This window comes from Drosophila novamexicana, unplaced genomic scaffold (assembly GCF_003285875.2).
Source record: "Drosophila novamexicana strain 15010-1031.04,08,12 unplaced genomic scaffold, DnovRS2.1 tig00001453-arrow-arrow-pilon, whole genome shotgun sequence".
NCBI classification, from domain to species: Eukaryota; Metazoa; Arthropoda; class Insecta; order Diptera; family Drosophilidae; genus Drosophila; species Drosophila novamexicana.
The window spans coordinates 570703-595707 of NW_020824860.1; the positions used below are offsets into that span (position 1 = coordinate 570703).

At 43.3% G+C, this 25005-nt stretch overlaps 6 protein-coding genes across 12 annotated transcripts; 3 read left to right on the plus strand and 3 right to left on the minus strand.

The window, feature by feature from the left end:
- Nucleotides 1-1670: 1670 nt before the first annotated feature.
- Nucleotides 1671-7246, minus strand: LOC115767759 (lipid storage droplets surface-binding protein 2). Of its 4 annotated transcripts, XM_030712080.1 has the most exons (5): nt 6954-7246; nt 5334-5771; nt 3582-3632; nt 3111-3283; nt 2640-2874 (listed from the first exon to the last, which is right to left on the minus strand). In XM_030712080.1, the coding sequence occupies exons 1-5, from the start codon at nt 7156-7158 to the stop codon at nt 2731-2733; spliced, it is 1011 nt and encodes a 336-aa protein (XP_030567940.1). In that variant the 5' UTR covers nt 7159-7246; the 3' UTR covers nt 2640-2730. The 4 variants fall into 4 exon arrangements, with proteins under 4 accessions (XP_030567937.1, XP_030567939.1, XP_030567940.1 ...); XM_030712077.1 differs by lacking the exon at nt 3111-3283 and having other exon boundaries at nt 1671-2874; XM_030712081.1 differs by lacking the exon at nt 3582-3632.
- A 7675-nt stretch (nt 7247-14921) lies between these two features.
- Nucleotides 14922-16109, plus strand: LOC115767743 (microsomal glutathione S-transferase 1). The gene is made up of 2 exons (XM_030712057.1): nt 14922-15220; nt 15857-16109. Exons 1-2 carry the CDS (start codon nt 14976-14978, stop codon nt 16107-16109), a joined length of 498 nt encoding a protein of 165 aa, XP_030567917.1. The 5' UTR covers nt 14922-14975.
- An 84-nt stretch (nt 16110-16193) lies between these two features.
- On the plus strand, nt 16194-17742 carry LOC115767742 (microsomal glutathione S-transferase 1). Of its 3 annotated transcripts, XM_030712053.1 has the most exons (4): nt 16194-16516; nt 16581-16616; nt 17160-17239; nt 17309-17742. In XM_030712053.1, exons 1-4 carry the CDS (start codon nt 16340-16342, stop codon nt 17559-17561), a joined length of 546 nt encoding a protein of 181 aa, XP_030567913.1. In that variant the 5' UTR covers nt 16194-16339; the 3' UTR covers nt 17562-17742. The 3 variants fall into 3 exon arrangements, with proteins under 3 accessions (XP_030567913.1, XP_030567915.1, XP_030567916.1); XM_030712055.1 differs by lacking the exon at nt 16581-16616 and having other exon boundaries at nt 17309-17741; XM_030712056.1 differs by lacking the exons at nt 16194-16516; nt 16581-16616 and adding an exon at nt 16974-17100.
- Nucleotides 17743-17954: 212 nt separating this feature from the next.
- On the minus strand, nt 17955-18655 carry LOC115767734 (cytochrome c oxidase copper chaperone). 2 transcript variants are annotated; one of them, XM_030712046.1, is made up of 3 exons: nt 18560-18655; nt 18291-18474; nt 17955-18205 (listed from the first exon to the last, which is right to left on the minus strand). In XM_030712046.1, exons 2-3 carry the CDS (start codon nt 18446-18448, stop codon nt 18121-18123), a joined length of 243 nt encoding a protein of 80 aa, XP_030567906.1. In that variant the 5' UTR covers nt 18449-18474; nt 18560-18655; the 3' UTR covers nt 17955-18120. The 2 variants fall into 2 exon arrangements, with proteins under 2 accessions (XP_030567906.1, XP_030567905.1); XM_030712045.1 differs by lacking the exon at nt 18560-18655 and having other exon boundaries at nt 18291-18537.
- A 357-nt stretch (nt 18656-19012) lies between these two features.
- Nucleotides 19013-19799, minus strand: LOC115767733 (translation machinery-associated protein 16 homolog). Its single transcript, XM_030712044.1, has 3 exons — nt 19719-19799; nt 19293-19665; nt 19013-19238 (listed from the first exon to the last, which is right to left on the minus strand). The coding sequence occupies exons 1-3, from the start codon at nt 19719-19721 to the stop codon at nt 19081-19083; spliced, it is 534 nt and encodes a 177-aa protein (XP_030567904.1). The 5' UTR covers nt 19722-19799; the 3' UTR covers nt 19013-19080.
- A 420-nt stretch (nt 19800-20219) lies between these two features.
- LOC115767788 (lipoamide acyltransferase component of branched-chain alpha-keto acid dehydrogenase complex, mitochondrial) lies at nt 20220-24720 on the plus strand. The gene is made up of 5 exons (XM_030712119.1): nt 20220-20317; nt 20373-20489; nt 21092-21763; nt 22766-23164; nt 24073-24720. Exons 2-5 carry the CDS (start codon nt 20409-20411, stop codon nt 24304-24306), a joined length of 1386 nt encoding a protein of 461 aa, XP_030567979.1. The 5' UTR covers nt 20220-20317; nt 20373-20408; the 3' UTR covers nt 24307-24720.
- Nucleotides 24721-25005: the final 285 nt, after the last annotated feature.

The window sequence follows — 25005 nt, forward strand, 5'->3', positions numbered from 1 at the left end:
CGCAGCTTGTGCGCATTTCTTTATTTTTGGATCCCAACCTCCATTGACCTAGGAATTGTAGCAACATTGTTAATATAAGAGATAGCGCCTTGGGCTTTCGGATGTTCACACTTTTCTGTGCCCCAATTAGGCTGTAGAAATTTTGCCCACATAGAACTCCAAACAGCCGAGTTAATTGGGAAAGTTTTGCTCATAGGGCGAGTTTAGGGCCGGAAGCAGCTAAAAGAGCGTATTATTAGGATATTGGATAGATCGATGGAATAGTAGGATCTTATATGGCAAAATATTCTGTCTTAAAATATACTTCAAGAAACATTTTTTAGCTTTAATACTCTCGCAAATCTGCAATGGGGAGATGTCTGCAAGGGTATCAAAACTTCGGCATGCCGAAGATATCCTAATATATATATATATATATATATACAAGTATTCTTATAAATCTTTTAGTTTTATAGTAACTAAATAACTTTATTAAAACTTTAAGAAACTGGTTCTGCAGAGGAACCACGAGTCGGGGAACTGGTTCAAAGCGTGAATCGAAACAAGAAACTAATGAACTAAGGAACCAGGGAACTAATGCACCAAGGAACCAAGGAACTAATGAAACAAGGAACTAATGAACCAAGGAGCTAATGAGCTAAGGAACCAAGAAACTAATGAGCCAAGGAACTAATGAACCAAGTAACTAATGCGCCAAGGAACTAAAGAGCCAAGAAACTAATGAACTACGGAACCAAGGAACTAAAGAGCCAAGGAACCAATGAAACAAGGAACTAAAGAACCAAGGAACCAAGAAACTTATTAACTAAGGAACCAATTAGCTAATGAACCAAGGCACCAAGAAACTAATGAGCCAAGGAACTAATGAACCAAGGAACCATGAAACTAATTAACTAAGGAACCAACTAACTAAAGAACCAAGGAACCAAGGAACTAATGAATCAAGAAAGTAATGAACCAAGTAACTAAAGAGCCAAGGAAATTATGAACCAATTAACTAATGAACCAAGGAACGAATGAACCAAGGAACCAGCCATGAACCAAAACAAGATCAAAGAAGTGCAAAAAAAGCAAACAGATAAGTGTTTATAAGCATGCCAAGCCCTACTATATATATATATATATAGATATATAAGTATACATGGGTATATATATATATAAGAAATGCCCATATATATTTATATATATATATATATATATATATATGGGCATTTCTTATCGCTGTGAAAATGTCGACGGGAACTTTGGAATAGGAAATGGAACAGTTCGAGTCATCGTGAAATTGGGCCACAGCACAGATATCTGTAAACACATAAATGTATATATATATATGCATATATATATATGTATGTATGTATGTGTATGTATGTAGATATGGGTATGTACTTGTTTATCTGTCGAGTGGGCTTTCGATCAGAAATCAAATTTAATGCCATTTGTCTGATGTTTTTTTAAGACCCCCGACATGAGCTTATCTGGGCGCAACGTTCATAATTCACAATTATATTTATTTATTGCTTTTTTTTTCTTTTTTTTTTTTTTGTTTCATTTCTCATTTTTATTATGATTACTTTTCCATTTAGTTGGCGTTTTTTGTTTTTTTTTTTTTTGTTAGCGCAAAAGTATATATATATATATATATATGTGTGTGTGTGTATATATATATATATATATATATATATAAGTTTTCATATATTTAAAGCATAATTCATCAGCTAAGATAATGTTACATATTTTAAGCATAGTTAAAACATCAGTATTACAATCGTATATATATATATATATGTATATATATTCATTAAGCATACAACATAAACGACGATCTGTCTCTCTCTCTAACTCTTTCTATCTCGCTCTAGCTACATAACTATAATTCAGTGTTTCTTTTACGATATACGATATCGTTAATTAGTATATCGTTTACGGTATATGGTGTGTTCTTAGCGGGGCGTGGGTCGTGAGGGGGGGGGTGTGTTATACATGTGCATGTATTTTGCATGGTTTCTGATCAGAATTTTGTTTTGTTTTCTTATATTCTCCATTCAATGCATGTGTGTGGCACATGGCCGCCAGGTGGCGTGTTTGTTTTTAGATTTAGCACAGCTAAAAAAAAAATGTTTAAAATCTTTTACAACTACAACTTATATCAATATGTGTATATATGTGTGTGTGTGTGTGTATGTGTGTTACTTCAAATAAATATTTACAAAGCAAACGCTTGGGTGTGTGTGTGTGTGTGTGGGTAGGGGGGAGGGGTGGGGTGGTGCAGGGCGGCGGGCTGCTTAGGCCACCTTCTTAAAAACGAAAAAAAAAAAAAAACGAATTGCAAAAAAAAAATGGGCGCATAAAAATAAAACTAAATAAGAAAATGAGAGGCGAACAGGTTGGATTTTTCGGGAGAGTGGCAGATGTTTTCTTTCCAATTGGAAAGTGCTCTGACCCTGCTCTAATAAGGGGGCGCAACATTCAACCAAATCCAACGCGTGCAGCTGCACATTTATTGTCCGATAGATGGCGCAACTGTGCTCACTTTGCTCTTGGCACTGCTGTTGCCGCTGCTGGCCGCTGCTTTGGTGTTGGCGCTGCTGCTGCTAATGATGTTGTTGCTGTTGCTGGGCCCGTAGGGTGTACAGTTGTCGCTGGCTAACGTGGACTGCTCGACATTTGTGCCCATCGATGAGTTGATGAAGTTGATGTACTGATGCAGCTTGAGGGCGGCTATCAATGAGCTCAGATAGTCGTTGATGTTGCCCTGTTGGACCTGTTTGATCTGTCTGGAGACATTTCTATAGACGCGACGCGAGATCTTATTGGATAGGCGGCCAACGGTCTGGACTGTGTGTAGTACTGGGTCCTCGCTGGCGGGAACTGGCACTGCAAAAGCAAAGCATAAATATAACAACAATATAAGTACATTAATATATTTTGACAAATGCATAAGATTCATTGTTAATGACAACTCATTTTGCCAGCGATCTGGCAACGCTGTTAGCCTAAGCTTGAACTCGTTGCGAATTACAAGCATCATGCAGACACACACAAACAATTGCTTTTTAGCTATGACAATTACATATATATAGTATATTAGAGATTTGGCATGATTAGCTTACCATTAGCTTGTTGATTTCCCTATCGATAATGTCTACGATCTCTGGATTTCTTCTAATGTATTCAACAATTTCGGTTATGATTTTCAACGACATGGACAAAAATACCGTGGAGGCGGCTACTAAGAATCTAGTGTCAATCTCTTGATCATAGTCAGGCTCCCCAATAACAATAACTACAAGAGAGCAGAGAGAGAGAGAGAGAGAGAGGAGACGAAAAAAGAAACATAGTTTTTAGCAAATTAGTCAACACTGCATGCATAGTTTGGACAAATTTTTAAAAGAGGGGTCGGATTCTTTAAACATTTGCCCTAGGAATGTTGCGACCTGACTTCAGCTAAAACTGACGCCAAAAAAAACTCTATTTGAACTTAGCTTTTTAATGGATTAGTTAACAATATAAACATGCTTTGTGAGTTGGGTGTTGGGGGTTAGTTTTATTTGGGCTGTGTTTTTTTTTGGGGGCACACTTACTGTCAGTCTCAGCATTTTTGCCATTTCGCACGACAGCATTTTGTTTATTATCTGAGAATTAGAAATATTTACGATTTATTCATAACGAAATCGAGACCAAAACCGAACAAGAGACCAAAACTAAAGACGTTTTATGTATGCAATTCCAGGGCTCGAGGAAAGTATAAGGAAACTTCGCGACGAAAGTCGACTAACCTGAGAGATATGTTTGAAGAGAGCTGAGTTTCGATGTACATCTTTATAGACTTCATTGAAATGGGGAGGGGACTTTGGCGGAGCTACATACCAGATTTTAAGACTCTAACTCGCATAGTTCTTCAAATACGGACAGGTCGGCCTTTCTAGATCGACTGGACTAACCAGGAATACTTATCTCCTCACGAAAGCGCACATCTTCGGTAAACGGACAAAAACACCGCAACGTTGGGCTCTGTATTGGGTTCGGAAGTCCGTTCCCTTCGGAAATTCCTTCCCTTGGAAAGTTCTATCCGTCCCTTCCCTTCAGAAGTTCCTCTCTTCGGAAGTTCCTTTCATTTAGAAGTCCCTTCTCTTCGGAAGTCCCTTCCCTTTGAAGGTCCCATTCCTTCGGATCTCTCTGTTCCTCGGAAGTCTCTTCCCTTTGTAAGTTCCTTCCCTTTGCATATTCCTTCCCTTCGGAAGTCACTGTCCCTCGAAAGTTCCTCTCTTCGGAAGTTTCTTCTCTTCGGAAGCTCCTTCCATTTAGAAGTCCCTGCTCTTCAGAAGTCCCTTCCCTTTGCAGATTCCTTTCCTTCGGAACTCCCTGTTCCTCGGAAGTCCTCTCCCTTTGTAAGTCTCTTCCCTTCGGAAGTTCTTTCTCTTCGGAAGTTCCTTCCCTTCGGTAGTTCCTCCTACTACCAGTTATCGAAAAGCTCCGCAATCCGGGAATATTCCGCTTAATCAAAAGTTATATCTTTGTTAAACAACTGCTCCTTGACTTTTTCTATGCAATTACCCACGTGACACATATTAAGTTTATTTTATCAACCCTTTTTTTTTGGGTTCATCGAGCTCTTATGGAACTTTCGTGTTGGGTTTATGAAGAGATATGTCTGTTAAGCATGAACTATGCCCAGAGAAAACATCACAGAAACTGTTTAAAACTAATGCAAACATAATGAATTCCATTTGAGGATAGGATTGACTTCCCTTCGGAAGTCACTGTCCCTCGAAAGTTCCTCTCTTCGGAAGTTTCTTCTCTTCGGAAGCTCCTTCCATTTAGAAGTCCCTGCTCTTCAGAAGTCCCTTCCCTTTGCAGATTCCTTTCCTTCGGAACTCCCTGTTCCTCGGAAGTCCTCTCCCTTTGTAAGTCTCTTCCCTTCGGAAGTTCTTTCTCTTCGGAAGTTCCTTCCCTTCGGTAGTTCCTCCTACTACCAGTTATCGAAAAGCTCCGCAATCCGGGAATATTCCGCTTAATCAAAAGTTATATCTTTGTTAAACAACTGCTCCTTGACTTTTTCTATGCAATTACCCACGTGACACATATTAAGTTTATTTTATCAACCCTTTTTTTTTGGGTTCATCGAGCTCTTATGGAACTTTCGTGTTGGGTTTATGAAGAGATATGTCTGTTAAGCATGAACTATGCCCAGAGAAAACATCACAGAAACTGTTTAAAACTAATGCAAACATAATGAATTCCATTTGAGGATAGGATTGAAGGGGAAGGCGGGACTGAAATGTGATATACCCTGGAATGCCCCGCCCAGCAGAGCATTGAGAGACGCTACTCACCATTATCCTCCTCGACATCCGACTCGCATTTGGGGAAATAGTATTCCAGTAGACGCTCGGCCAGGGCTGTGGTTGTGTCCACGCCATTGACGGCCAGGCTGCCGTATTGGGTGGCCAGGACCTCGTTGGCCTTCTGCCAGGCGAGATCCTTGAGGGAGGCGGCCTTCTGCTGGCCAGCTGCCTTGAATTTGACAACACGCTCCAGATGCGGCTGGACGACATCGATCACCTTGTTCTTGGCCTGGGCATAGATCTCCTGCGGTGTATCCTTAATGATGGGCGCCTTCACCTCCAGCGTTTCAATGCCCTTGACCAAGGTCTGATCCACATACGCAATGGGACGATCCAAGCGATTCACAATCGGCGCCGCCGTCGTCACGGCGCGGGCAACACAATCCTCGGCGGCATTTAGGGCCCAATTGAAGACGCGGTTTTTGCCTGCAACAGAGCGAGAGAGAGAGAGAGGGAGAGAGAGAGAAAATGAATATAAACTTTCTAGAAAAATGTATAGATGTGTGCGCGAACATTCACAATTGAGCTCTGGCCTGTGATAAGCTGCACCTCCGCCCCTCCACGCGTCCCCCTGCCAGAGTCAGACGCTGCCTTATCGGCACTTGGCGTTGCCTGATTGATAAGCAACTGCGCAGTTGCCAGACCCAAGACTTGGCTAGCCTATTAGCTGTATTCTGAGTTAGACTTTGACAGTTGCTGCCCATTTAGTCATCAACAACAATTTCATCTCTGAGGTAGCACAAAATGTTATAAAAAAAAAAAAAATAAAACTAAATAAAACACAAACAAGTCGAAAGTCCAACACACACACACACACACACACGCAGTCATACATACATAGAGCAACATTGATTCACAGCAGAGGGCGGTGACAATTTGCGCAAATATTTTGATATGCTAGCGCCCCCTGTTGGTCACGCCACTGAGTGCACTTTCCTAAGCTATTCATAGCTCGCACACACACACTCACTCACTCATTAGTGTGTACACACATATATATTTTGAAAAATTAAAAACTTGCGTCTACGTGTTGTTGGGCTGACAACAAATTAAGTTATGTAAATTTGCTGATTTTGCACTTTGCACGCACCGCCGGGCGCGTCATGAGCTTGGTGAAAGAATTTTGCCTCTTTGACGACGCCAGGTCATGGTTGTTGTTGTTGTTATTTGGCGTTGCGTTTTATTGACTGTTGCGTCAATTGAGCTTAATTGGCTTCAATTTGGCAATGGCCAATTGCAATTTGCCGGCTCAATTAAAGTTTTCGAGTTCGAGTTTAGCGGCGAATTCGCTTCAAGCAATTCACACTCAAAATGGCGAACTTTGCACTCAACGTCGCAGTTGCGCTAAGCAACGGTTTTGATATTTGCTTTTGTGGTTGCTGTTTCGTTTCTTTTGTCGCTTTTCGCTTTTTTCTTTCGAAGAGTCGGCTACAATTTCAAGCTGCAATTGATTTGCCGTTAGTTAACCGGCAGCAGCAAAGCCCGAGTTCAATGCCCTGCCCAACACATGGCGCCCGCCGACACGAACTAATCTTAACTAGCTTGACTAAAGGCAACAAGAGAGCGAGAGAGAGAGGCGGAGAGAGAGAGGATTTGAATTGCACTTACCCTTCACTTTGCCATAGACATCTTGTGACTTATCCCAGGCGGCATTCACCACGGGCAGCTTTATGATGCGCTCCAGCGACTCCAGATGCGGCAGCAGATCCTTGGCATCCTTGGGCGGCTCGATTGGCTCTGTTAGCGCGCTGTTATTGTGCTTGGCGATGCCGTTGCCGTTGCCAGTTGCGTTTTTTTGCTCTGCACTTGCCATGTTTCTTTGAATGTTGCTATTTCTCTTTCGTTTCGCTTCTTTTGATTGGTTTTCACTTTTCTTGTTTTATGCTTTTGCTTTGCACGGCACTTTTTCTTTTTTTTAGACGTCTTTTGTGGCACCAAAGAAAAAAAGGCACACAATTTTATATGTATATGTGTGTATGTGTGTGTGTGTGCGTGTTAGTTCCACGGGCTAAAGAACTTAAATGTGACTGTGTGTGTGTGTGGGGGGGCCTGTAGAATTGTGTATATGTGTGTGTATACGATCTCTTGGACACTGGGCACGTCTGTTCGCTGTCGCACTCAACGCGTTTCTGACTGACTTGCAAGCTGCGCGGCTGGTTTATTATGAGGGCCTCTCCTCCAGAAGACGACGGCGACGTCGACGCCGACGTGCACGAGGCGAGCGAGCGAGCGCCAAAGCGAACGTGAGCGTGCGCCTGACAGAGATGGCGTAACACAGATTGGAGAGTAAGTCAATTGCTCTCTCTCTCGCTGTCGCTCTCCGCGCTGCCTTTTGAGTTTTGGACTTGCGGGCGCACCGACGCCGCTGACTCTGTCGCTGCAGTGCTGCACTTGAGCAACAGTGTGTGGCAAATGTATGCGTCTCTATACGCCTGGCAGAATGAGAAGTTGAGTTGAGTTTGCTTGGAAAGTTGCTATTTGCCTGCTTAATTCAATTGTTAAGAATTTAAAAGCTGAGCAAATACGATTGCAAGCTCAACTATTATTTTTGGGCTTTAAAGTTAATTAAAATACATAATATTGAAGAAGTAGCTAATCAAGTAAATATTCGGTTCATTAAATAAACTAATATAAATAAATAAAAATGTATAAATAAAATAATTATAATATATATATACGTATGTATATATTTGAGCTTAACATAAATGTTGTTGAATGTTGGCCGCTTACTGCTCGCATGCACTGTGTTGGCGAACATCTCACGCAACCGGTGTTGGTAAGTGTCGCATTGTTACTTTGGACTTGAATTGAATTTCAACATGTGAAAATGACGTTTCGAAATTGGTTTAATCAAATTAAGTGTGTTTATTTGCATTTTTAATGGCTGCTGCTACATAGCTTGGCCGGGCTCTAGAGCAGGGTTGGGTGGGGGGCGTGTTTGGGGGCTGGGCGGCAGATGGGCCAGCATTGAATTACACCAAGATGCGGAACGGGAACATGCCAGCTTCTACCAGACGCAGGCGTGTGTGTGTGTGTGTGAGAGGAATAGAGAGAGAGAGAGAGAGCGCAAAAGACGCGCCATGCTTGACAACTAGATTAACACGCAGTCCACTGCGCACCTCCCGCTCCCCCTCCCCGCTCCTGCTCATCCTTGGCCACAGTTCCATAGAAAATTGTTGAAACGGCATTTATTATTATCAATCGCATTGTTTGTGTGCGTGCGAAACCTTTGACCCAGGCCAGAGAATACGTACGCTCAGCGCCCGATAGGGCGATAAGACGCAGTGCATTCGCTTGACCAAGCTTGTGGGATCATGTCATCCGCGCTGGACATTGGGTATTGGGTATGGCGCCATGGACGGGCGTTACACGTAGAACGCGCATACGTAATATTTGCTCAGCTCCATGTAATGCCAGCGTAGTTCCAAAGTTCAAGCAACGGCTTCTCTGACTAAATGACTTGTGGGTAAAACACAACAACAACAACAAGAACAGCAACAAAGGAGGCTGCACGACCGCCCAGATACCCTGTACTTATATAGCAGCTATGCTTCTGCTTGCCGCTTAGCTCTGTGTTTATTGTCCGATTCGATATCAATATATGCCTGATCTGTGTCGGACTTTAGAATATGTATGACAGCATATATATGACAAATTTGGTATCTGGCATTGAAATTCTGCAAAATATGACAATCGATATTTATCGATTTTTGGCTAAATTACTGAAAGTTATCGTTAATTTAAAGTTCTTGCCCCTTTGCTGTCAAATGCTGCATGCTCTGCTAGCAAGACTCGAATTGAAAATCGATATTTATCGATTAAGGTGGGAATGAGAAAAGTTATCAGTCTGTGGAAAGCAGCTTGATGAACGTAAAGCATAAAAGAACGTACAAACAAATTGGCTGTAACCAGCTTGAAATCAAGCCCGATATGGTCTTATGATATCAGTGCTGACAATCGATATTTATCGAATTTGGTGGAATTAAGTAGCGTTATCGCAAAGAAAGAGAAAAAAAGGGAGGTGGAGAGAGAAATTTATGTATAATCAGCGAGATATTGTCATTAAAGTGAGCTCTTGAATATCGATAATTATCGAATTTAGATGAATTGAATAGAGTTATCGAAAACAGAGTAAATTGGAAGATGGAGTTATCGAAAACAAAGACAAAAAACCGGCAGAAAAAGAGAGAGAGATACTCATCTATATTCAGCGAGATCAAAATCAGGGCTCAACATCGATATTTATCGAATTTGATTTAATCGCGTACAGTTATCGAAAACATAGGCAAAAGGGAGTAAAAGAGAGAAAGAGACGGGGAGAGAGAGAGAGATACTTATCTTTAGTCAGCGAGATACTTATCTATATATCAGGACTGAAAATCGATATTTATCGAAAACAAGAAACTTGTATTTTGGGGCACTCGCTGGCTCTTCAATGGATACGAGGCATAGTCGCTTGAGAGGTCCAACCAAAAAGCCGACCGTGTCTGGGTCTGGGTCCGGGTACGTTGATAAGCCATGCCAGACGCTGGCCATAAGTGGTATGTACCCAATCAGGCGTCCGGTACGTGGCCCAGTTGCGTTCGGTGACTTGTCAACCGCACAACCACAAGCCTCGGGGTAGCAAAGATTATTCCAAAGTTCAACTAATTAACGTTGTCGTCATATCTGGTAACGCGTTGTAATCCAGTTTGGGCGCTAATTGGCGGGCTTATCGCCGATATCGGTATCTCTAGCTATATATGTATTTAGCCATAATGAGCTGTAGGCCCCAAAGTATGCGTTTGTTCGACTTTGGGCCCGTCTAATCGCATTTACGAGCCGCGTACCAATACGTATTGGTTAGCCTCTTAAATGACTTATAACTTGTATATATTTACAACATTGTAAATCAATTCAGTGTCGGATTTCTCGTAACTGTTTATTGAGGCGCTCTAATAGCACATAAACAAATTGTAAATCTAAACATGCTCAAATATTCCAAGCAAATATTTGTTTACTTTTCATTTGTTTTATTCAATGCTTGTGCCGAATTTTGTATACCCTTTCAGGAAGGGCGTCTCGATTTGAAAAGATTCGAGTTTCCATAGGGTATATAGCGTGTTCGTGTTTCCAGCAACAACAAAATGCAAGTTCGAACCAGATTCTGGTTCAAACCTGCGTTATTCTCATTTCTTAATGGTAAGAGATCAAAAGGATAATGGATATTGAAAGCGAATACATATTTAAAATATCGCAAGCGTTTCTTGAGTTTTACTCAATATTTGTGCCGAATTTTGTATACCCTTCCGGAGAGGGTATTTCTATTTTTACACCATGACAACATATAGGATCGGAGATCCCATCTTTATAGACGTGTCCGTGTTTCCTTTCTTTGTTAATGACAGCACAACAAAAGTTCGAACCAATGCGTCCCAGATGCTGGTTCAAACCTTGATTGATTTCATTTTTTCCCCATTTTTTTTGATATATCATTCAGCTTAGGAATCTTTTAAAGTTTTATATCTAAAATAACGCAAGCGCAAACTATTCCCTCAATTCTGGAGCTAGGCACAAGTCGGGCGATAATATTATATAGCTGCCATATGTACTATTCGTCGCAAATGAACTTCCTATGAAAAATTCATTTTTTGGCTTAGTAAAAAATGTTATCTGAACAAGATCTTAGCTGGATCGGACATCATAATCTTGTCATATCAAAATTCGGAGGTATTTGGGTGAAAAATAAGAAACTGTCTAGAACATGAACGAAATGTCTGCAAGGGTATTTCAACTTTGACAGCCCGATAACATTTGAGTTTTCTTCTTTTTTTTTTTATACACTTTTATCATGGATAATAGCCCTATTAGCTAGACGGCAATACAGTTATATTATCGCCGTTTCGTAACCCTCCCTCCCTACCAATAACGCCCAATGAAGTCAGTCGCTCCAAATAAGCGTTGCGTTGTCGGTTATTGACACTCATCGTTCTTATCGGGCCTCGGATTAATGTGCATATACTATATAGATACTTAGGCACCATATAGGGTCCATAGTGTGTTATGCAGAGAGTCCAGAGTCAAGTCCCATCTGGCTTCATTTGCAAATGATTTACCAGATCAGGCAGCATGTCCAGGTCCAAGTTTTTTGTGTATCCAATATTATAAAACCAGATGATATACATACTTAGGCATGTATATGTATGTGTCTGTGGACTTTGTACGGGGAAAGTACGGCACCCATTACGGTAATCATGCGTAATTTGGATGAGTCGCTGTTAGCTCATTGTTCGTCCACTTTTCATGTTTTCATTCCAGACGTTATCGCTCTTTCGAGAAACAAAAAAAAAAAAAAAGAATATACTCAATGCGCATTTCTGTAGATTGCCGATTGTTGTTGTTCAGATAAGCAAGCCAAATAAAGTCTTTATAGATTTTCCTCATATAGTCGAGAGAGTACGTGAATATATCAATTCCCCAGGTATACTTCATTTAGAAACTGAGTTCCTTGGGTCTGTTGATGGCTTTTTGCATTGGAATCCTTATAGATATCCATTATATAGTAGAGTGCACGTGTCTCTATCAATTCCCCAGGTATACTTCATCTAGAAACCGAGTTCCTTGGCTCTGTTTGAGGTTTTTCTAGCTCTACAACAATATTTAATTAACTGGAAAAGTGGAAACTTAGGGAAACCTAGAGAAATAGCTGGGCAAGTACATGAGATATGCCTGGAAGCAGATGCTCTGTCAGATATTGGCTAGAACTGGAATTATCTAAGGCTTTTCAAGGTCATTATGGCTATGAGCTTTGAGTTCCCCATGAAAAGTGCCTAGTGTATGGGATTTATAGACACAAAAATGTCTATTGATGGCTTTTGTGATTTACTGGCTAAGCACCCTTTTTATAGATATTACTTGGCGGGCAAATGAGAAAAGTTTGGCAATAAATTTGCATGTGAACGTTGTCTAGAACTCGAGTTACTTGCGTCTATTTCAACTTTTCGATTATAAAATGTAGTACACATATTTTTCGAATATATAAATACTAATGGAACTGCCTGAGTATCAAACTCCAGTCCATGCGTTGCCCAGAACTCGAGTTACTTGGGTCTAGGCAATCCAAATTTAACTGGGAAAGGCAAAGCAGCTGTTAAGCTCGGATAACGGTAAGCGTTAAGCACTTGATGATCCTTAATACAGTCACAGTCTGTCTCTCTCTCTCTCTCTCTCTCTCTCTCACTCGGCACTTGTCTAGCTGTGTGTGTGTGTGTGCGTGGCCCGTTTAAATATTGAACGGAATTCGTCATGAAGCAGACCGACCGAAGCAAGCAACAAAAGGAAAGAAGAAAAAAAAAAAAAAAACAGCCAGACAATTGGACTTTGAACGCACTACGTGTCGCCGCCGGCGTCGCCGTCTGCGTGGCTAATGACGACGACGCAGCAGCAGCAGCAGCAGCGCTGCTGCCGCCGCCTCCGTTGTGAAGCATTGAGAAAATTCGATGAGCGAGCGCCAAGTCTCATTTGCTGGGCAGCAGCAGCAGCGGCAGCGGCAGCGGCAGCAAGAAGAACTCTTTGCTAAATTTAGACAAGTTGCGTTCGCGAGCAAAGACCAACTCTTGGCATACGTCATTTCATACATACATACACATACAAACATACATACATATGTACATGCATAGCATATACGCACGTTGCCATCTTGGGGGTACAGTTTGACATGCCACACGCGTCTATCGTTTGGGCAGCAGATCAAGACGAGTGCACATGCACTTGCAAACTACACTCAACAGATGTCGCTGCACGCACACACACACACACACACGCGCGCGCGCGCACAGATGTCGCTGCACGCACACATACAAATGCGGCAGCGAATTTGTTTTTGCATTTCATTGCTGTCTGTGGCAGCTTTTTTAGTTCGCCTCAATGACAAACGGTTAACTAAGCTTTGCATGAAAGCATGCACTGATAGTTATACATACACGCACACGCACACACTCACACAATCACATACATATATTGTTAATTCGCCGGCTGTGCTGAACTTTGGAGTTTAAGCAATGCTAATTTCTGCGCTTATTGCTGTTTTTGTAGCGCTTCTCTGCTGCTTCTTCTCGCTCCGCTTCCGTTGCCGTTGTTCTGAGTTCTTCATGCTGCCTATTATAATAATCTATTTGTTTGCATGCGCACATACATGTGTATGTGTTTGTATGTATGTGTGCAAGCTTTTTTCATATTTTGTTTTTGATTGTGTTTTTTTTTTGTCTTCTTTTGTGTATTTTGTTGTTTGTTAAACGCAACCTTGATCTTTTATTTTTGGATGTGCGAATTCTAGAGCTGTGTGTGCGTGCGTGTGTGTGTGTGTGTGCTCTTGAACTGCAGCAATAAACAAAATGTGATAAGATTCGTGTAGTTCCTACATTTCGAATCTTTGGCACGCATTGGGAAAGTAGCTCAATACTGTTGATGTATGTACATACATAAATATGTATGACATGCAGTGTATACATATGTATATGTATGTATGTACATGTGTGTATTGATTGAAGGACTCAATGAGCGACTGACTGACTGATTGACTGAATCGGTGAGAAATTGTCTGACAGACTGACTGATTGATTGACTGACTGATCAATTGTATGAAGGACTGAATGATTGACTGAGTTAGTGACCAATTGTATGACGGACTGACTGACGGATTGACTCGGTGAGAAATTGTCTGTCGGACTGAATGATTGACTGAGCCATCGACCAATAGTCTGATAGTCGGACTGATTGATTGATTGACTGATTGATCAATTGTATGACGGACTGACCGATTGACTTACTCACTGACCATTTGTCTGGCGGACTGACTGATTGATTGACTGACTGACCAATTGTATGACGGACTGACTGACGGATTGACTCAGTGAGAAATTGTCTGTCGGACTGAATGATTGACTGATCCATCGAACAATTGTCTGACAGACTGACTGATTGATTGACTAACTGACCAATTGTATAACAGACTGACTGTTTGATTGACTGACTTACCAATTTTCTGACGGACTGAATGATTGACCGATTGACTCGTCTGACTGATTGATTGGTTGACTGATTGATCACACCGTAAGATAGACGGACGGACAGACATGGCTACATCAGCTTGACTTTTGATGTTGGAATATATATTATATACTTTATGGGTTCGGAGATGTCTCCTTTCGGGGCAAAATTCGAACACGCTCTATAAGTAAACTCTTGGCCAGGGTAAGGCCTACAATATCAGGTGATATATACATATTAGATATGTTTTCCTGGTATTCCACAGTGTGGACATATTTGCCAATCGCGTTTGTAATGCAATACCACGTATTAGTTTACCAATCGCAAGTTATAGATATATATATATAGATATATATATTACGCAATATTTGCCAAGAAAAAGTCAAGGAAACAATAAATAATTGACTTGCGAGCAGGTAAAATGGTCGATTCTGTGCAGGTGGGGCGGGTCCCATGGTTCGGGGTCAGTTTGGGGGCGGCGGGGGCTGTGATTGATGCAGGATATGCGCAGGCAGTTGGAGAAGCGCTGAGAATCGTGCCAGCTGTTATGTGCCGTTATGTGGCCGACAATAATAACGGTTAATACTACGGCTACAGTTAAACATGAACAACGAAACGATTAACATGTCCGAGCCGGCCACGGGTACGGCTCTGCTAAGCAAATCGAATCCGGTTTTCTGCTGTTATCTATTCTGGAGCAGCCTGCTCATACTCAAGATGCTGTTGATGTCCCTGTTGACGGCACGGCAGCGCATCAAGACGAAAACCTTTGCCAATCCGGAGGATTTGCGTGTGGCCAAAACCAGCGATGTCCGTTTCAATGATCCCAATGTGGAGCGTGTGCGTCGGTGAGTCCATAAATCGCACAAAATCTCATTTTCTGTCCAAGCACATTTGTGACGTCACGCTGATCAAAGGGTCCCACACACGCTGCATCATGCAGCTCACTTTAGTTCTTGGGCATTTTTGCAATTTTAGCTTTTCTAGCTAAATTTGGCTTTTTTTCAGGCCTCTCCATTTTGTATGTTTAACAATTGATGCGTATTCTTGCCAACACTGACGTGTAGCATGACTTTCGCTGTCGCTTTCGCACACTGTTCTCTGAGTCTCACACACTTGGCCACAAGCCTTAATACTTGGTACACGTGGTAAAAGTCTGTAATACACAGGCTGAGTTTAAGGCAAATTAATATTTCCTAATTTGAATTTTACAGCTTTTCAAATCGTTTCATATTGCAATTCTGTTTGTCACAGTTTGAAAGTCACTGAGCTGCAGCACATTTAAATACTTTCACTGGTTTTTGGCAAATGTGTCGTGTGTGGGCACCCAATTCTTTGTTTACATTGCAGAATTGACATCCCCCCCCCCCCCCCCCCCCCCATCGCTCACTCTTTCTGTCTAATTTTACAGCTCTAAAAACTCGCTCTCTCTTTTTCATTCTCTCTCTCACACACACACACACGCTCTCTTCGTCTATTTGCAGCGCGCATCGTAACGATTTGGAGAATGTGCTGCCATTTTTGTTAATGTCCCTGGCCTACGTGGCCTGCGGCCCCCACCCGCTGACCGCCAAGCTGCTGATACGCATTGGCGCCAGCGCGCGGCTGCTGCACACAATTGTCTACGCAGTGCTGCCGCTGCCGCAGCCGACGCGCGCGCTCAGCTTCTTTATAACGTTTGGCATTGTGTGCTTCGAGGCGATCTATGTGCTCATCGCTGCCGTTAAATACATCTAGAAGGGGTGGGCCGAACAGGGGGGGAGGGGGGGGGGTGAAGTTGGTTTAATGAGCCGTTTAACATTTTATGTTCTGCCCAGTCACCTAGTCTAGCCTCACACACACACAGACGCACACACGCGCGTAACCAGTTTGGCCAGTTGCTGCTGGTCTTGTAGCTTGGAACTGGCTGCGCATTGGATCACTTGCCAAAGCTCGCTTTAGCCGCACAGACAAAACACGCGCTCGCCATGTCCAGCCCGATGCATAATACCTATAATAATAATAATGGCAGCCAACTGGCCAACATGGAGCTGCTGACACTGGACAATCCAGTCTTCTGTTGTTATCTGTTTTGGGCCACGGTGCTGGTGGCCAAGATGCTGCTCATGTCGCTGCTGACGGCGCTGCAGCGTTTCCGCTACAAGGTGAGTACTGGCCAAACGTAAGTCCTGGCTGCGCTTGCTCATGTCGCATTTCACATATTCACAGCTGCTGGGTCTGGTCCCACTGGCTGTGCGGCGCAAGGTAAATCCCTCATGCATGTGTACAGTGTGCCCACCATTCTTGCGTGCTTTTCACTCTCACTCTCATCGATCAGAATTGCACTCAAATATTGAGTGAACCAGTTGCGCAGCTAGCTCCTTAACATACATACATCCATTCATAATCCTGCTCTTTTTATCGCATACTCTCGCTCTCATTTGCACGCTCTCTGATGCGTCCCATACACTGCCTCTCTCTCTCTAAGTTGCATGCCAAATGCTCTCTGTTAATGCAGGCTTGCACTGTGTGTGGCTTATGTTATATCTTCTTCTTGTTAACATTTTTGCTTCTTTTACTTTGCTGTTAATTACTTTCCCTTTCGCACATACACTCACTCCATATCGCAATTACACTCAACGCTGAAATGAGTGCGCTACAAATGTGTCGGCAATCCCCCCACTCAATCACCCATGTTCTTTACTTTCCCTCTCGCTTGCACTTAAACGAAATCTTAAGTGGAAATGGGGTTTGCTTACCTTCCAATCAGCGTATTCCAGTTAACAATTGCCTGCCGCCTCTTTTCAGGTATTTCCCAACGAGGAGGATCTGTTCTTCAAGAACATTGAAGTGCAGTTCGATGATCCGCACGTGGAACGCGTGCGCAGGTGAGTTGCATCCAGAAACAGATCCTGCAACAGGCAGACAACTCATGCGCCCTCTCTCTCTCTCGGTAGAGCGCATCGCAATGACATGGAGAACATTTTGCCCTACTTTATCATGGCCTTGATCTATGTGTGCACCAATCCCAATCCCCTGGTGGCCTGCAATCTGTTCCGCGTGGCTGCCATTGCACGCATTGTCCACACGCTCGTCTATGCCGTCTACCCAGTGCCACAGCCATCGCGTATTCTCGCCTTTGCCACCATGATGCTGATTACCTTCTACATGGCCGCCGTGGTCGCCCTGCGTACCCTGCGTTTTATATAAGTGCATTCAACAATTGTTAGATTTAAGTAATAGCGCCAAAAAGCGCGCAAGCTGGCGTCACTGGCTCACATTGCCAGGGCAGCACAAAACTGGTCTAGGGTTGCAGAGCTTTAAGGTATTTGTTTTTTTTTTTGTAATTGTATGCAATAAATAACTAACTAGCTGCAACAGCGCGCGATTTTGTGACGTCACAGCTGCAGCGTAATTATTGACGTCACTGACTCACGTTTGCCAGGGCAGCACGAACTGGTCTAGGGTTGCAGAGCTTTAAGGGGTTTTCTTTGTAATTTGTAAATAGCTGCAACAGCGCACGATTTTGTGACGTCACAGCCGCAGCGTTTCCGCGAGCGGGCAAACATTGGATCGATACATGCAATTTATATCAACAATTTTGGTTTATGTTTATCCATTAAATTAACTATAATTAGCTTGAGATATAACGAAACAAGAGAGAGAGTAATTTTAGATAAGCAGCTCGACGCAGCGACCACGCAGAGCGTAACGCTGCCGCCTTAATCTAAGTACTCCGACCACACCGCCCAGCAGCCTAGGTCCGGCTTTAGATATTGAAGCCAGCATCGCGCATGCACTGCTTGTGCGCCTCAATGAGCTTTGTGCAGTTCTCCTCGCCGTTTTCCACAATGCTGCACATACAAAGCAAAAGAATGGTTGCCAATTCAATATGAAAAGAACCCAAAACATGTTGCGTCATCTGCGTCATTTACTAACCATTGATCACGTGCACGCTTCGTTTCGGGACAGGCACAGCAGGCTTTGCATTTGGGCTTGTCACCGCCGCCGGCGGCGGACGCTGTGTCTGCGGCCTTGAGCGCGGGCGCTGCAGCGGTCTCGACGACTCCGACTCCCTTGGATGAATTGCTGCCCATTGTGATTTGTGTTATTTGCGCGTGAGCTGATACAAAATATAAACAAAATGCGCTGCTATTTGTTGGACACGTTGCACTTTCGCTTGCCTTTGTTTATGTAATAAAACTTACCAAAAAAAATCAAAATATATGTGCACTTTATTTCACCACAATTCTATTTATCGGCGCACACAAATAACAATTCAAGTTCACACACACACGCACGCACACAGACGTCAAACAGCTGTGCCTTTGCCTATCGATAGGCGGCGCTGCAGCGCACGTGCTTGGCAGTGTTGCCAGTTCGGCTTTTTTTGCGGACACAATTTGTTGAGTAAACTTTAGCGGGAATTTCGGTTTATAAATATAACAACAAATTATTAATGGCTAATGATGAAATAGTTTACACTTGCACATATTAACAAACAAATCCGTGAAGCATATAAATATATACAGACTCATTTTCAATACTTAAGCCGAACTAGCCTTTTTCCTGCTCAAAGGCTGGCAGCGCAGCTCAACTATCGCAACTGTTATCGATATGCAGACAATGCAATTGTTTGTTTGTTTTTTTTTTTTTTTTTCGCGTGTCTACAGTTAGCGTAAATATTATTTATTGTTATAAAAATATGAATTCGGACAACAAACTGTTTTTATACCGTCTCCATTTGCGCTCTATTTGGCGGCTGCTTTAGCCGCTGCAGCATGTTGTGCGAGACGAAATCTAGCTTTAAATGCTGCACGCTCAAGGCGCTGCCATCCCAGTCGAGCAGCGCCTTGAATTTGGCCGCATCGCACAGGTTGAGCATCTCTGCGAGAAGTACAAATGAAATTCGGTTTAGCCAATATATGTTAAGCGACATACCCATGCCGCCGCTTTGGTACTCGTTGCGCTCCCTTTCGAGCGTTATATTGATCACATCGCGACGCGCCGCATGCTGATTGGCGCGATGTTTGCCAATCGATTGCTTTAGCGCGATTTGTGCCAGTTCCTCGTCGAAACGTTGCAGATAGAGCGCGATAAGATGCTCGAATTCGTGTGGGCTAAGCGGCGTTGTTCGGCCCTCATCGATGTGGCCCAGAAACCAGCTCAGCTTCTCGCCCATCAGATTGCTTTTGATGGCATGGCCGAGGCGCACTTTGTGCTTGTTGTTTTGGCGGCGCGCCTTCTTGCCGAGCGCCTTGGTCTTGCGGCTGTTCGGGTGTTTGCATTTCTCCAGCTCCTTGCGCAAGTTTGTCTGCAATCATTATAATTACAACTATTTTATTTGTTAGGATTTCCACGACTTGCCATTTTGTTGAGCACGTTGTTTTTGTTTCTTCCAGCTGTTGGCGGCTATCGATAGTATGGCTGCCGTTGGCGCTAGAGGGCGCCAGTGCAACGATAAGTCAACCATTTTGTTTGGCAGTGTTGCCAAACGGTCACATCTTGGCTATAGATTAATATATCTATTTTTTTTATATAAAGTGTCTGTAAGCTGCATATGTAAATTAATTTCATGTCAAGCTTAGTAACATGTCCTAACTGTTTTAATAAATCTAGAAAAATGTAACCAAATAGCATGTGTCAGCAGTTTTTTTTTTTAGCTACTTTTTAAGCGTCCGTGGTTGGTTGACCTATCAAAGCGGTCGCTAGATGACGCCTTGGCAACGATCAACCAATCAGTTCATGCTTAGTCGTGAAGGGCTATCGATAGTTTCGCTGCTGCCCATCGATATTGTGCCGTTAAGCCGCTAGCTGGCGCCAGCGCAATGATCAGCTCCACCTGGCAAACAGCTGGCAAATGCAAAACAAACGCACAGCCGCAAGTTCGCTTGATAAGGGCGATCATTTGGGGGCAGTTGAGTGGTTGTAACGCGTCGACGCACACAATTCACAGCATTTAAAAGGTATTTGTTGTCCGGTTAAACAGCCACAAATGTGCTACACATCTAACACTTGCAGGCCACTCGAAACGCTTTAACTAACGCGGCACACATCATGGCAATGGCAACACACCTGCTCCGGCATGGCAGCACCTATTGGCTGCTCAGAAACTGTCGTCGCTCGAGGCCACTCACTGTGAGTACATACAAAAAAAAACAATTTCAATTATATACGTTTTCTATACACCATTTCATTGGCTCCTGAAGCGTTGTCAAAGCGACGACAAACGGCAAGTTCGCGAAGTTCTGCAATGTTCTGTTATGTAATCGAATTCGCGCACAACAAGTGTCAATTCGAGCAGCCAATGGCCTGCATGCGTGCGAGCGCAATAGCATGACTCTACGCATAGCATGCAACAGCTGCGAAGGAGAGAGAGAGAGAGAGAGAGAGTGAGATAGAGAGGGCCAGTTGTTTTGGTGTTGTAGCATGAATTCCGAAAGGGGGCGCATGTTTACTTGACTTTACAATTCTATGCGCTGCACCCATTGTATATGTTCAAGAGTGGGTATCTTGGATTTGAGAGTATGTATGTAACATGTGGAAGAATAAGTCAAGAAGTATATCCATATATATAGATTTTAAAATATATTCTTTTCGCATAACCCATGCATCTAGCACAGCTGTTTACAGAGTAGCTGCCAGTCGGGCAAGCCCGATTTGTGTTTCTGTAGAATTTGCACTTTGTATTGAAATTCGACTTGAACATTTGGAACTTGTATGTTTTTTTTTGCTTTCAGCTGGCGCGTTGCCTGCACTTCACGCCCTGCCTGGAGAAGAAGGTGGCCTTCAACCTGAGCGACATTGGGGAGGGCATCCGGGAGGTGACCGTCAAGGAGTGGTTCGTCAAGGTGGGCGACACCGTCGAGCAGTTCGACAACCTGTGCGAGGTGCAGTCGGACAAGGCCTCGGTGACAATAACCAGCCGCTACGATGGCAAGATCACGAAGATCTATCACAGCATCGATGAGCTGGCGCTGGTGGGCAAGCCCCTGCTCGAGTTCGAGGTCGAGGATGCCGAGGAGGAGGAGGAGGGGGAGGCTGAAACGAGCAGCAGCGATAGCAGCGACAGCGACCTGGAGTCCGGTCAAGCTGGCGCTGGAGCAGCTGCCATCCCAGCTGGGCGTCACATAACCCCGGCCACGCCCGCCGTGCGCCGCCTGGCCAAGGAGCACAAGGTGAATCTGTCCGAGGTGCCGCCCACGGGCAAGAATGGACGCGTGCTCAAGGGCGATGTGCTCGAGTATTTGGGTCAAGTGCCGCCGGGCACAAATGTGCCCCATCCCAGCAATTTGCTCAAGCAGAAGACAGCTCCTCCAGCTGCTGCTCCGGACGTGGCGGCGCCTGCGGATCGCGTCGAGCCGCTCAAAGGTGTGCGCAAGGCCATGCTCAAGTCTATGACGGAATCGCTGGTACGTTATACCGTTATACCCTGTTTTTTCGCTTCTTAAACAGTCAAAGTTAGTTTCACAAAATCGATAATTATCGATTTGCAGACGAGCTGCTTTGTGCATCACTTAAACGTATTTTGTAGGTAATCTCACGCCTAGCATAGTTTGTTTTTACTGTTTGCGTATCCTTCGCCCACTCCATGAAAGTTTTATATAGGTAACACTAAGCTGCGATAAATATCGATTTTCAGTATTAATATTCAGCCTCGATACTTTTAGCACATCTCAGAGAGTTACATAAAATTTGGTATGCTCGTTATATATGTCACACTCAGACCTCCGATAACTCTTCCAATCGATATTTATCGATTTTTGTAGAATATATTTGTTGAATATACCTCTGAGTTGAATGCCTCAAATTAGGCATAAATGCTCTGTGTATACCATACGCATACCACAGCTTTTCCCCCCAATAACTCTTCCATTTTGCACACATCGATAAATATCGATTTTCATTTTCGAGCTCTTGAGCAGATTTATGAAATTTTAAGAGTTGGGCACACCAAATTTGGCGTGTTTATAAAGGCCAGGTCACGTTTATCGCATTTTCAAGCGATATTTTTGTAAAAATCGATAAATATCGATTTTGAAATGTGTAGTTTTCTCATTATCGCGGCGTAGATAGCACTAGCTGCATGAAATTCGCAGGTTACTAGAAAATACTCGATGATTTATACAAATCGATAAATATCGATTTACCCAAATCGATAAATATCGCTTTCTCCAAATCGATAAATATCGATTTGAAGCCTTGTCTCTGAAGATATGACACTTGGTATATATATTTTCGATCCATCTCCACCCAAAACCATAAATATTTCGAGCATTTCTCTCGGACGAACACAGAAGATTTTTTGGACTAAATTAGCCATAGTACGAGGCATTTCCCAGTTGGGAACCTGGGAAGAAACTTGGACAGCAGAAGACATTCGTTTTGGCTAATGCATTGTCTTGTTTTCACAGAAAATTCCACATTTTGCGTACAGCGATGAGATCGACATGTCGAATCTGGTCAAGTTTCGCGCCCAGCTGCAGTCGGCTGCCCAGGAGCAGGGCGTGCCCAAGCTAACGTTTATGCCGTTCTGCATCAAGGCGGCCAGCATTGCCCTGGCCAAGTATCCGATTGTGAACAGCAGCCTGGATCTGGCCAGCGAGTCGATTGTCTACAAGGGTGTCCACAACATAAGCGTGGCCATCGACACGCCGCAGGGCCTGGTCGTGCCCAATATCAAGAACTGTCAGGCGAAGGGCATCATTCAGATAGCCAAGGATCTGAATGCTCTTGTCGAGCGCGGACGCACTGGCTCCCTGACCCCAGCGGACTTTGCCGATGGCACCTTCTCCTTGTCCAACATTGGCATCGTAAGTTCCATTCGTGATACCCTTGCCGAGGGGATTACCTAGTATTGTTAGTGAACCTGCACCCGGAAGTACGGGTATTCTTGATTGACATACTGACTGACTGATTGACTGATTGATTTATTAGCTTAACTGAATGAGCGAGCAACTGAACGCTTGTCTTGCTTGATTGACTGATTGATTAAATGACTAAGTGACTGTATGATTGATTGATTCTTACTGTTTGATTGCTTGACTAACTGATTAATTGATTGACAGATTGAGTGATTGTGTGACTGCCTGGCTGTTTGACTAACTGATTGATTGATTGAGTGAGTAACTGTATGATTGATTGTTTGTTACCGTTTAATTAATTGGCTAACTGATTGATTGATTGACTGGTTCTTTGACTGGCTGTCTAATTGATTGACTAACTGAATGATTAATTGATTGCATGGCTGTTTGACTGACTGATTGACTTACTGACTTATTGCTTGATTGACTGTATGATTGATTGTGATTTTGGATTGTTTCATTGACCGTCTGATTGACTAGTTGACCAGTTGACTTATTGCTTGATTGAGTGACAGATTGATTGATTGGTTAACTAATTGGCTAACTGACTAGCTGAATGATTGATCGTCTAGCTGTGTTACTGACTGATGCATTGACTTACTGACTTACTGACTGACTGATTGACTGCTTGATTGACTATATGACTGATTGAGTAACTTGCTGATTAACTGATGGGCTTACTGACTGTCTAACTGATTAATTGACTGATTGACTGACTGACTGACTGGCTGATTGACTGGCTGATTGACTGGCTGATTGACTGCCTGACTGACTGTAAGCTGTAGCTGTCTACCAGGGTCTATAATTGTTGTCAATCTGGCTTTAATTGTACTTTCTTGTTCTATCTCATCTCACAGGTGGGCGGCACCTATACGCATCCGTGCATCATGGCGCCCCAGGTGGCCATCGGGGCGATGGGCAGGACCAAGGCGGTGCCGCGTTTCAATGAAAAGGACGAGCTGATCAAGGCGCACATCATGAGCGTCAGCTGGTCAGCGGATCATCGGGTCATCGATGGCGTTACCATGGCCAGCTTTTCCAATGTCTGGAAACAGCATCTCGAGCAGCCGGCGCTCTTCTTGCTACGCTAAGACATATGCCAGCGCCAGCTTCACTGATCAACCGTTAAGGCTGTTCTCATGCATTTATTTACAAAAAACAAAAAAACAAAAACAAAATCAACTAGGAATATAGGAAAAAACCTCTACAACAACAAGAACAACAACAAGAACTCAGATGCCTTCTTGGCCGCCATGTGACGCACTTTTCCTAAACCCCCTCAGAATGTGCATTTATATCGGACGCCGCCCATGCGGTCTCCCCTCTAGCTTTAAGCTTGTCGCGCACATGGCCGGGCCATGCCCCCCCTTAAAAAAAACAACAACAACAAACGATTTCTTGTAGTCTCTAATGCAGTCCAACTGCAATTTTGTGTATATTTCTAATATATATATATATCTATTTTGTATGTATTCACGTTGTAAATGTTTGTCCAATAAACATCCAAGGATTTAAGCAAAAGCGCTGCTCTTCATCTAGCTGTTTTATGGCTAGAACCTAAACTAAAGTTCGTGCAAATCTGATGAGATATGATCGAGCTATGGGCTTGAGAAGTTTTGATCTATGTCTGGGGATATTTGAGGGTACCTTTAGCCGTTTTACGGCTAAATGCATTTGGCACTACAATTGTAGCCATTTAACAGCTAGATGTTGTTGCCATTTGTAGCTAATACGTGGCTAGATTTGGCTTTTTGTTCAACTGCTGCCAAGTCAAGCAGCTAACATCTTAG